This window comes from Rhododendron vialii, chromosome 1a (genome assembly GCF_030253575.1).
Source record: "Rhododendron vialii isolate Sample 1 chromosome 1a, ASM3025357v1".
Classification (NCBI taxonomy): Eukaryota; Viridiplantae; Streptophyta; class Magnoliopsida; order Ericales; family Ericaceae; genus Rhododendron; species Rhododendron vialii.
The window spans coordinates 37,081,304-37,093,624 of NC_080557.1; the positions used below are offsets into that span (position 1 = coordinate 37,081,304).

Genomic DNA, 12,321 nt, shown 5'->3' on the forward strand with positions numbered 1-12,321 from the left:
TTTGAATGAACTAAAGTTTGATGACAATTTTATTGAGAACTCTCTTTATGCTGCATCATAATGTTAGTTTGGTTAGTAGTCTCGTGAATGAAAATTACTTCATCTTGTGACATGAATGACTGAAACGTATTGAGAGATTAATATATGACAATTTTTTTTAATCTTTTATTTGTGTGATTTGCATTAAGTACAAACAAACCATATACATAAGGAAGTAAGTCACAACAAATAATGAGCTTCTTAAAATGGTTCATATAGACATGGATCTTTAAGTCTTTTGATGAAGTGACCTATTTATCACCTAATGATGACTTTTTCGGTCGTTTTAACTTTTCTATTGCATTAAAGATCTCAATCAATGAATGCTCTAAAGGTGTACATTATTGAGATAGAAAGGGCAAATAGAAAATAATGTAAAAATCACAATGTATGACATGGGTGATAAATATTTTTGGAAGGTTTGTTCAACACAGCAAAATGTAGTAGCATAATCGTACTTTATTAGACATGGTTACAAGTATGTTTGTAACTCCAAAATACCTAGTATGTGGTGGATAGATACTTTTAAGCTTGCTGCATTTACGTGAATTAGGTTTCTCGTAAGGCAGTTTCAAATACTTTTTTGAATTGTGCATAGGAAGGAAACCGAACTTAGGATACTTGAATGTTTAAGGTTGTCCAGCAGAGGATAGAATTTTTATTCACATAAAATGAATTTGAATTTTTTGAACGAGTTTGGTGATCTTAGTTGCTCTGAAAAAATTCAAAGGGTATGGATTTTACTACTATAGTGCGATAGTTATAGAAATCAGTCATTCAGATTCTTTAAGAATGGTGAAGTCAGTGGGAGTAGGGCTGTCCAGGCACCTGATCCGACCCGAAAAGTCAGCCCCAGACAGTTTCAAACAGAACATTCGGTCGGGTTCGAATTGGTTTTTTGAGACCCGATAAGTTGTTGGTCGGGTTTTGGGTGAAGAATTAGTAATGTCGGGTCACCCAACCCGACCGAAGAACACACGATATAAATACTCTTAACTTACTCATTTAGCCATTTAGGGTTCGTTCTCTCCAGTCTTCGGTCTCCGCCCCACCCTGGCACCCCCCCACCCCACCCCCATCGAGCCGGCCAGCCCCACCTCACTCTTTTGTAACTCTCGTTCTCTGCATCGTCTGCGACCACTGACCAGCGACCAGACTGGCCAGAGATCGATCGGATGTCCAGATTCTCCATAGTCCACTCTCTCGTTCCCGTTCACAGCTGATTGAAGCCTAAATCTGGTACGTCTCTCTCTCTCTCAGTCTCTCTCTCTCTCTAGAAGTGAGTGGTGGCGGCAGTGGTGGTTAAGGGGTGGTTTTCGTTGCAAGGGTTTTGTAATTTGTTGCTAGATTTTGATGGGGTTCATCTTTGATCTGAGAGAACCTGTCTCTGTGTGTGTGTGTTCTTGTGGAGGGAGGAGAACATACTGTGATGTTTTGACAACTGGCCAACCTTAATTTTTTCCTAATTAGATTTATATTGCATCTATAAAATTTAGTTGCGCATATTATATGTCTGCGAAATGAGAGAGTAATGAATTATTCAAGTTCGTTTGAAATTTTAACTGATTGAAAACCATCTGATCGTCGCACTTGTTTGTCGTAGGTGATGGATCCAGTTTTTGATTTCTCGCTTGGTGGGGAACCTGAGGATGATGTATATTGAAGAACTTGAACTTGAAGGTAATGGTAATCTTGTTCTATCTACTGTTGCTGATGTTGTTAATGTTGAAAATCGTACATTAGATCAAGTAGATAAAGTTGGGAAAAAACGAATGAAAAGAAAGCTTCGACCATTGCCTAGAGGCCCCAACCCAAAAAAGAGCGATATAGATCTCCTGCCTGGGATCACTTCGAACAAATAAAAGAGGGCAATGAAACACGGGGTGAGTGTAAGTATTGCAAGAAAAGATATGCGGCTGATAGTAAAAAATATGGCATTAGTAATTTGAAAGCTCACATCCCCGTTTGCCCGTTACATCTTCTTGGAAACCAACATGGATAACAAAATCTTTCATGCAAACCCAATGAGAGGGGGGTGTTGACGTTGTGACAAGTGTATTTTCTTTTGATGAGTATAAGAGAGCTCTTGCAGAAATGGTGATTATTGATGAACTACCGTTTAGGTTCGTTGAGGGGATTGGATTCAGAAAGTTTTGTAACGTCATGCAACCAAAGTTCGCACCGGTCCCTTCTCGCTAAACGATTACTAGAAAGGTTGTTGCAATTAAAGACTACGAGCATGGACATCAATTCAAAACCTTAATTATATGTGTCTCACTGCACACTTCATTGATGATGATTGGAAGTTGCAAAAGAGAATCTTAAACTTTGTCAAATTGAAGATCATAAGGGAGCTACAATTGGAAATAAAATTGAGTCATTATTGCTTGAGTGAAATGTTGATAGTATTTTTACAATGACGGTAGATAATGTAAGTTTGAACGCCACGGCTATTGAGTACTTGAAAAGGAAAACAATGGATTGGAAAATGACTGTCTTGGGGCATGAATATATGCATATGCGATGTTGTGCACACATTTTGAATCTTATTGTCGTTGAGAGGTTGAAAGATATGAGTGAATCTATTCTGCGTGTTCGTGATGTTGTGAGGTATGTGAGATTTTCTCCACAAAGAATGGAGACTTTCAAGAAGTGTGTGGAGAAGGAGAAAATTAAATCGAAACAAACTATGTGTCTTAATGTGTGTATTCAGTGGAATTCCACTTACTTAATGTTAGAAGTAGCCATCAAGTTTGGGGAAGGCATTCCAAAGATTGGGGGAGGAAGATAGTAGTTTCATAAAATTCTTTGGCATAAAAGAAGGCGATGAGGATTTGTCATTGGAGGGTGACCAAGGTGGGAGCCATAGCCATAGGGTCCCAACTCCAAGACAAGCAACTGTCCCAAACAAGCTTGATTGGAAGAAGTGTATGTTGTTTGTTACGTTCTTGAAACTTTTCTGTGATGCAACCAATAAATTTTTAGCTTCTCTTTTCGTCACATCCAATATATTCTTTCATGAGTTGTTTGAGGTTGAAACCCGTATAGATGAATCAATCCTCAACAGAGATCTTTTTATGTCTAAAATGACAATTGAAATGAAAAGAAAATTTGAGACGTATTGGGGGGATGTAGAGAAATTCAATCCCCTACTTTATGTGGCGGTGACACTTGATCCCCGGTTTAAATTAAGGTTGGTGAAATTTTGCTATACAAGATCCAAAGGGAAGCCGGTGGGTGAGAAAATGGAGAAACAAGTGAAGGATGTTTTGAACAAGTTGTATGATTCTTATGAAAAAGAGGGTGAAATTAGACAAAATGTGCCTAGTGTAAGTCCAATGCCGAGAGTAATGGAGGAGAATGAGGATTGTGATTGTTGCTTGAATTTAGCTAGCGAATTTGACACTTACTTGGAGGATGAGTATTCTAGTGTTTGTTCCTTGGAGGTAGACAAGTACTTGGGGGATTTGTGTGAACGTGGGGACAATCCGTATTTTGATATCTTGGTATGGTGGAAGAACAATTCCAACAGGTATCCAATCTTGTTAAAAATAGCGCGTGATGTATTAGCTATGTCTGTATCTACCGTTGCTTTTGAGTTGGCCTTTAATACGGGTGGTCGAGTACTTGATCTATTTCGAAGTTCACTCTTACCGTCAATGGTCGAGACTTTTGTATGCACACAAAATTAGCTTCTAAGCACAGTTCCAATCTCTCTTTGACAGTCTATGGATAAAGTTGAAGATCTTGAATGAGGTAATTTAATTTAATTGATCTAGTCAACTTACTATTTAGTTTTTTCTTAGTATTGTATTGAATTAAGTGTTTTTTTTTTCCAGAACTCTTACAAACTGAATCAACTGATGATGCAAGGCAAGTTCCTAGGGATTGAGTGATGGGCCTTTGGACATTGGACCTTGGTAAAACATTTATCATTATGTTATTTTGTAATCTTTGAAGTTTTCAATTCTCTTCTAATTTTTCTTTCTATGTAACAGGTTTGGTCAGTTTAGACATGGGATTGAGAGCACTATGGACATTAGACTAGTTTATTTTATTATGGACTTGTTTGTTTGGTTGCTTTAAATTATTATGGACTTGTAGTTTTAATCACTTTGAACTTCTAATTACTTGCCTAGTTGACAGTAGTGGACTGGAAATGTTATGACATGTTGTAGTTGTATGGCTGCTGAAAAAACAGGGTAGGAGAGAGGTTGGTCACTGGTGTGTGGCGGTGTGCCGTGTGTTTGGTTTATTTTTTTTTGCTATGTGGTTGTGTCTGGTCTGGTCTGTTTTATTTTTGGATTAATCTTGCTTAGTTGCTTGGATGTCAGTACTAGTAGTGTAGTGGACTGGAAATCTCTTGCTTGCAATGCTGAAAATGTCTAAATTTTCTTTTGCTGATGATGAATGATAGATTGCTGGAAAATTGGGCGATGGGCATTGGTGTGTTTGGTTGGTTGTAGTTGTATGGCTATTGAAAAAACAAGGTAGGAGAGAGGCTGGTCATTGATGTGTGGCGGTGTGCCGTGTGTTTGGTCTGTTTTTTTTTTTGCTATGTGGTTGTGTTTGGTCTGTTTTTTTGGGCTTAATCTTGCTTAGTTGCTTGGATGTTAGTACTAGTAGTGTAGTGGACTGGAAATTTTTTAGTTGTACTGCTAGAAATGTTTAAATTTTTTTTTGCTGATGATGAATGATAGATTGCTGGAAAATTGGGCAATAGGCATTGAGCCATTTGGCCCAATATAATTAATGAACTTTTTTTTGATATGGCTTGGTGGAAGCCCAAAGGTTAATAAGGGAATTGGGCCTTGTGGCCTGCTATGAAACTTGCAAAATTAGGAGATTAACAGCCCAAAATATTTAAAGAAATGGGAAAAAACAACCTAGAAAAATGAATAAGGCCCAAAAAATAATAGGCCCATTGAAACGGCCCAACCCGCAGATCCGACCGAACCTGATCAAATCCATCCGACTGCAAACACGTCCGAACCTAACCAGAAGTTCGGTCGGTTGGGGTGGACGTTTCACCAATCTGACAAATGTCGGAACCCGACCAAACCTGGCCAATGGACAACCCTAAGTGGGAGTGATAAACCATGTAACGTGGTTATTCAAAAGTTATGGTATAAGTTCTTTATCTGTAACTTAGAATGATGTTGTTCTTACCGTTGTTAAACAACATAATGTTTTAGAATAAAAAGTAAGTTATTAATTGCTCCAAAATGAGTTATGGAGATTGACACCTAATGAAGAAATTGTAGAACAATCACAGAAGATAGCATTAAGAATATCTCGAACCCACATGAGATTTGCTATTTGAATGATTATTTGATTTGTTTACAGGAATGTGTACTTTTGATCCGATTTTGTTTTCATAAGCCTCGTAAAGTGATAATTTTCTATTAAATGGATTGATGTCATGAATGATGAGTTGAACCAATGAACGATATAAAGTCAAACTTGTGGCTATTGGTTACACTCAGAAAAAAGGTATAATTCTAAAGAGCCATTCTCTCTAGTATCCGAGAAGAACTCGTAGAAAATTATCGTGGTGCTGAAAGGTATTTATGAGTTAGAGTTATATTTGGACATGAAAATAACCTTATGAATGAGAGTTTAGATGATGGAGTCTATATAAATCAACCTGAAGTTTTCTCAACTAAAGTAAAAGAGCACTTTGCTGCAAACTTGAGAAGTCAACTTTTGGATGTAAACAAACTCCCTGCCATTGGTTCCTTATGTTAGCTGATACCATTGGTTTCTTTGGAATTAAAGAAAAACACTATTAATTGGTGTATATATCCAAAGAACAGTGGGAGTAAGTTTATGTTTTTGACATGTATGTTGACGGCATTTTGCGTGCTGTAGTGATATTTATGTTATTTGCACTTAAAAAGTTTTTCTCATGAACTTTTAAACTAAAGGTTATATGCTCACATTAAGGAAATCTAGCGATCTTGAGTTTATTAGCTACTCAGATTCAGATTTTGCTTGAAGTTTTGATAGTAGATTGTCTACTTTTGATTAGTTGTTCCTATTATGTGGAGGAGCAAGCAAAAGTTTTAAAGTAGCTATCATTACTTCATCCATTATGTTAGTTGAATTGTGGCATGCTTTGAGGCCATACTTCGTGAATAGCAGTTGGGAAATTTATCATAGGACTTGAGGTTGTCGACACCATTACCAAGTTGCTAAGAGCTTATGTTTCCGCAATTATTTTCTTCTTTAAGAAAAATTTCAGAAACAAAAGTGTCACTAAAGACAAAAGTGCATAGCTTATGATTGTAGATCCACTTATGAAGCGGTTAGTGCAAAGACATTTAAGAACTATGCTAATTGAACAGTGTACGTACATGTATATGACTGATGAATTTTTACAGGAATAGTCTTTGACAAAAGACATTATCATTGGACCTTATGAAAATGCTTCTCACCTAAAGACTATGTTAAATAGTTTGCTATTGTTGTGGTACATGGAAGGGACTACGTCATTGTGATGTAGAACCGCCATGACTCGCATTAGTGGGTTGTTTAATAATAGTAAACCAAATTAAGAAGGTTTTGATATGGACTTATGGCGCGCCGCGCCTTATGTTTACCTTGTTAAACTCTGCTTAAGTTATTATATGGGCCAAGTGGGAGAATGTAAGACTAAATTTTAATTTTGCCATTGTGGTGGCTCACATATTTTATATGGCACATATTGATTATGAGTTTAATAGGATTCTCTATATCTTATTTTATTTTATTGGTCAAATAGAGAAATTGTTTCCTAAATAGACTCTACTTTGATGGGAAGTGAGTGTAATGTTCATGAAGGAAACCGGTCCTCTCTTTGCCTATAAAAGAGCATTTAGGGTTCCATCAACTTAACGTGTGATACTAAACAACTAGAAATAAAGGCAAGGGAGAGAAATCTGTTTTCTACCTAGGGCTTAATGCTCTAGCAAAATTATTGTTGCTTCAATCACTTACCGGATCTCTTAAGTTCCGCATAAATGGATCTGGGTACAGCGCCGTTCTTGATTCCTTAAGTTTTCGCTTAATGATTGTACTGTGATAATCATGATAGTTCTAGATCCTGGCATAATGTAGGTCGTTAATTATTTAACGCCATTAAGAATAAAATTTACACGTCATTGATAAACATACTATGGTCTCGTTTCGGTAATCCATGAAAAATCTAAAATTCATCCGGTTATTCTGCAACAATTGTTTGCGCACACGTCTTTTCTAAACAAAGGAAAATTCTATTTTGATTGGGGCGATCATAAGGTCAGAATTATTATTTTTAGTGTCAAAATTTATAGCGCATAAAGGACTTGTGCCAAGTGTAGGACTCTTATAACATTAACGTCGATACGTTTTTGATAATTCCGGAGTACATCTCGACTAATTCCAGAGGATCAAATCTTTAACTGTAGTTTTTCCATAGTAGTATATATGTAATTTTCTCAAAGAACAACGTGTAAATAATAGGGTTTTCCCCTATTTTTATAGCGCAGAGTTTAGTTCCATGTCTTAGTTTGCCACAATCGGTGGCATTCTTTTAAATTTCTTTGCCTGAATTAAAAAAGACTCCAAATTAAATCATGTTCAACCTTAGACCGGCCTAGACCACCTGACGGCTCTTCGTAACTTTGTTTCTGGGCTTTGGCGGTTTCGTTCTTCACAACCTTAGGTTTTGCACACCTCCATGCTTGTTCCAAGCTTCAAAATCATGCTTTATTCAACGATTTACCTACAAAACTAAATAAACTAATTTACTTGCAATATCACCTAACGGCATTTTTTTCTAAATAAAAGCAGTAAACTAACAGACTTTAAGCACCAAGAACTATGTTATTGGATGCTTATAAATTTATATGACCTAACGAGAGAGCTTTATATTTAACAGCCCCAAAACGTTCTTTATAGAGAAAAAAGAGCGCAGCCACAAAACACACGTTTTGGAAGAGAAAAGGCACACAGTGGCTATAGCTTTGCATCTTGGGGTATCCATTCAATCATTGGAATGATTAAGCTTCAGTCTAACTCCAAGAGGTATTCATAACGTCATCCCAATATATTCAGAGTTGGTTCGGGTGGATTTTTGGAAGAATATTCGGAAGGCTTGAAGATTCAAGACGGTGGCAATCAAGTATTGGGTGTGGTGAACAAGGATTCGACAAGTAGATCTTAGGGCGATTTTGAGGATTCAAATAATATGATAAGATTGCTTGTAACTACAGAATGGTTTTTATGGTGCTTGATTCATTCCTGTGATTTTTTTTTTCCCGTTTAGAATTTTCCACGTATATTCGGTGTTCATCGTTTCTTCTTCAATTCTTATTTTTTGTTCTTTAATTGGTTGGGTAGCAAAAAGGAAATTTCAATCATAAAGCATTATAATCGAAATTATATTATATTTTTTATATAATTCAAACTAAAGCCATAATGCTGACAAGATGACATTCCAACGAAAGATAATTTAGACAATAGAGCCCTTCTCAGTCCACTGTACCGCTAAATGAGCTCTCATATGCATCAAGTGAAAATAAAAGGAGTGTGAATAGTAAAAGACAGGTTTCTCCTATTAGGAAGTAATACTTGATATCTTCACAAGAAAGTACATACATGACATTGAGTGTTCTCTCTCTCTTATTTCCTTAGTAGGCCCATAGAAGCCTAGGTTTCATTATTTATTAATTAAATACAAGTAGGGGCCTATCCCTGACATTATTCCTTATTTATTTTTTCTCATTTTTTCTTAAGGAATTTGATTTTAGCACTTTAAAAATTGGTGGAAGGACTCCAAAACGACGTCGTTTTGTGTATTAACACAGTTCAGTTTTGAAGCCCCTCCATCAATTTTTGGAGTGCTAAAATCACAATCCTTTTCTTAATGCATAAAACTCACAACTATATCTTTAGTTGAAAGAAAGCTGGTATTTGGGCTGTTTGGTGGGTGAGAAGAGCCCAAATGCTTCTCACTCTCGACTCCAGTCTTTTGATTCTTAACAAACATGGCAAACAAATAAGTCTCAATAGCCTTCCTAGGCCTCTTTGGACTCCCACTTCCTCCTTCCACATGATTGATAAGGTTCCTATAATAAGTCGCTGCATTCTCCACCGAAGCATCAGGGCCGCCTGCAGAAGGCCATCCGCTATCTGACACCACGATTTCCACGTTGGGTCCGCCCGCCTTCTCTACAGCAGAGTAGGCGTTGTCCAACATGGCATCGAAGAGGTACCTATAATGAAACTGGCCGTCCTGTGGGAAGCCTCCTATTGTTGTGAAAAGGGCATACGGTAGAGGCACGTTTTGGGGATCACCGATGTAAAGAAGTAGGGGTATATGTTAAAGAGTAGTGGGTTGTTGGTGTTCTTTAGGAAGTTGATAATCGGTCCCATGAATGACCCTGAGGTACCATCGAAAGAGCCCTTACTAGGTGAGAACGAGTTGCTTACGAGTACTGGGTTTGTTGCAGTGGAAACTTGTTGGGGATTTAAACATTGAATGATTTAGAGTCTACTATACAGAGAGAGGAACACATAAATCGATTTGCAATCAACAAAAATCTTAGGATAAGGTTCAAGAAATACTTCGGATATACATGTTCAGACATAAATATATTCAAAACAGTTTGATGTGTTTGATGTTCCACATGCATTGTGTGGGACATCCACCAAACGATTCTGAACACATGTTAGATTGGATCCGTGTATGAATATTTGTGTCCCTTAGCATTGTTAAAATGTTATATCAAGTAGAGAACCTTGATTTGGTCCTTCAAGCCAGCCGAGGCAATTGCATCGTAGATCTTTGACATGGCAAGGAGCACAAATGGAGCAAGGTGAGCCGTTTCACCGCCGCTGGGATTGATCTCATTCCCAACGGATATGATTCGGAACTTGACGTCTGGATAATAATTTAGGACATTGTCCTGGACCCACTTTGCTACAGCGGGAGCGTTGTTGCGAGACCCTCGAGATCGCTGTTAGGGATGTCAAGTATCAATTCTATGTTGGATCCCCTGAGGGCTTGGAGAGCTTGTGGGACTGGAGAGTACGTTCTCATTCTTTGAATGCCGTTGGATTTGTAGAGGTTAACAACTTCTTGATCGGACGGTAGATTGTTGGCCAGTCCTCCGTAGCACACCCCTACTTGTGCATCTGCATGCATTCGATCGATTTAATTTAGCCAGTATATATTTGGTGGGTTTATCACTCAGGAAATCGATCTGTTTCTAGCTTTAGGTGTACAGGTCCGGATACAGAATATTTGCACCGGTTGCGTTCTCATCTGTACACATAAATTCGTGTTCCTAGCGTTGCTCTATATATAAACCAGAGAAATCAAGCAATGATATGTAAATTAGGATTAAGTTTGATAACAGTCAAGATAGGGCACCTTATGCAAATGTTTGAACGAAATTAAAAAAGAAGAAGATAAATCGATTCCAGAAAGAGAACATACTCCTCTTGAACATATTATTTCAAAAATTCAAAAGTTGCCTCATATTAGAACCTTTTTCTTTTGTTTTTACTTTGAGTTAATTTGGACTCTCTATTTGATCTACTTCGTTTGGTTTAAGTTTTTTTTTTTCCAGGTATCTTAATTAATAGATATCTCATTCGTTCCTTTTTAAGTGTTCACCTTTCTATTTTTCGCTATCTCAAAATAGAAGTATCCATTTCAAATGTGAAACGGATAACGCCTGCTAATTTTTTTTATTTTACCCATCTTTTAGAGAATTGAAGTATGTAGATTTGAAATGATCACTTTAAATGCTCAAGGGTATTTTTGAAATGTTAAACTTTTAAAAGTGTGATGATGTTGTTTTCTTGAAAAGTTGAATTTTAAATGGACACCTAAAACAGGACAGAGTAATAGTACAATGAATTTTGAGTATTGAGATGAATGGGCCGGGTGAGATGTTGCACTATACCCTTGTAGTGCACCCTTACAGTACAGGGTCCTCGGGTCCGGGATACAGTCTCCCATTAGACCTTCTATACCTCGGTTGCTGCTTGACCCCAAGGATACCAAATTAGAGAGAGAGAGAGAGAGAGAGAGAGAGAGAGAGAGCTGCTGTCATGTGAAGATTAGGAAGAAATAGCACAAGAAGCAACAGAGAAACGAGGAAAGGGTTGTAGAACAATATTGTTGCATGAAAAACAGCCATTTAGAAGAGAAAAAGGATCAACTAGCAAAGCTAGGACTAGAAGTATCTAATCTCTAGTTCAAAAGTTGTATGCAAGTCATGATGTAAAAGCAATATTATACTATAATGTCACCTCCCTTTTATACAGGCAAATTAAGCAATTTTTTTATTTTTTTGTTGTTGTTTACGAATGATGATGTAGTTGAGCAAAGGCCAATCATTTTACGCAAATCACATGCTTGTCTCCGACGAACATACCACGGTCTAGTTTCGGTAATCCATGAAAAAACTAAAATTTGTCCGGTTAATCTGCAACAATTGTTTGCGCACACGTCTTTACTAACACAAAGGAAAATTCTATTTTGATCGGGGCGATCATAAGGTCAGAATTATTATTTTTAGTGTCAAAATTTGTAGCGCATAAAGGACTTGTGCCAAGTGTAGGACTCTTATAACATTAACCTCAATACGTTTTTGATAACTCTAGAGCGCATCTCGACTAATTTCAGATGATCAAATCTTTAATTGTAGTTTTTCCATAGTAGTATATATGTTATTTTCTTGAAGGGCAACGTGTTAATAATAGGATTTTCCCCTATTTTTATAGGGCAGAGCTTAGTTCCGTGTCTTAGTTTGCCACAATCGGTGGCATTCTTTTAAATTTCTTTGTCTGCATTAATTGTTTTCCTATGACAAAATAGAAGTCTTTATTTGACACCAAACAAGACTCCAAATTAAATCATGTTCAACCTTAGACCGGCCTAGACTTGAGAGGGAGTGGCCCGGCCCATAACTAGCCACAAAACGTGAAAACCAGCCACATGGTAACTAACATGTCAAATTTTGCATGCTCTCTCTCTCTCTCTCGGGGGCCTTTCATTATTTTGTTAACGATTAATGGAGTTGAATTAGTTTTTCTATTACATTTGTTATTTCTTCTTCTTTCCTACATGGTTAGGAAATTACCAAGTTCATTTTGTTGTGAAAAACCACGAACCACTTTGTGATCTCACCTTTTAGATCACATGCACTCGTCCTAATTAGAAGTTTGATTAAAGGCTATTGGCCTTTCGACATTAGACGCGACAAGTCTTGGCACATCTGTGCTCATACACCTCATGCCTTGAGGATT

The 12,321-nt window shown here is 37.2% G+C and overlaps 2 protein-coding genes across 2 annotated transcripts; one reads left to right on the forward strand and one right to left on the reverse strand.

Annotated features, from left to right (window-relative positions):
• Positions 1-1,691: 1,691 nt before the first annotated feature.
• LOC131331311 (zinc finger BED domain-containing protein RICESLEEPER 3-like) lies at positions 1,692-4,428 on the forward strand. The gene is made up of 5 exons (XM_058365199.1): positions 1,692-1,773; positions 2,466-2,649; positions 2,792-3,571; positions 4,038-4,106; positions 4,359-4,428. The coding sequence occupies exons 1-5, from the start codon at positions 1,692-1,694 to the stop codon at positions 4,426-4,428; spliced, it is 1,185 nt and encodes a 394-aa protein (XP_058221182.1).
• Positions 4,429-8,908: 4,480 nt separating this feature from the next.
• LOC131336302 (glucan endo-1,3-beta-glucosidase, acidic-like) lies at positions 8,909-9,474 on the reverse strand. The gene has a single exon (XM_058372119.1). The coding sequence runs from the start codon at positions 9,257-9,259 to the stop codon at positions 8,924-8,926; it is 336 nt and encodes a 111-aa protein (XP_058228102.1). The 5' UTR covers positions 9,260-9,474; the 3' UTR covers positions 8,909-8,923.
• Between the last annotated feature and the right edge of the window lie 2,847 nt (positions 9,475-12,321).

What these genes read in the sequence shown, in the direction of transcription:
- LOC131331311 (XM_058365199.1), top strand. Translation starts at nt 1,692, where the DNA reads ATGTATATTGAAGAACTTGAACTTGAAGGTAATGGTAATCTTGTTCTA. An exon ending in TGGAAGAACAATTCCAACAG is followed by an intron (nt 3,572 to 4,037) that starts GTATCCAATCTT and finishes TCTATGTAACAG; the next exon opens with GTTTGGTCAGTTTAGACATG. An exon ending in GTTTATTTTATTATGGACTT is followed by an intron (nt 4,107 to 4,358) that starts GTTTGTTTGGTT and finishes AATCTTGCTTAG; the next exon opens with TTGCTTGGATGTCAGTACTA.
- LOC131336302 (XM_058372119.1), bottom strand. Translation starts at nt 9,259, where the DNA reads ATGTTGGACAACGCCTACTCTGCTGTAGAGAAGGCGGGCGGACCCAAC.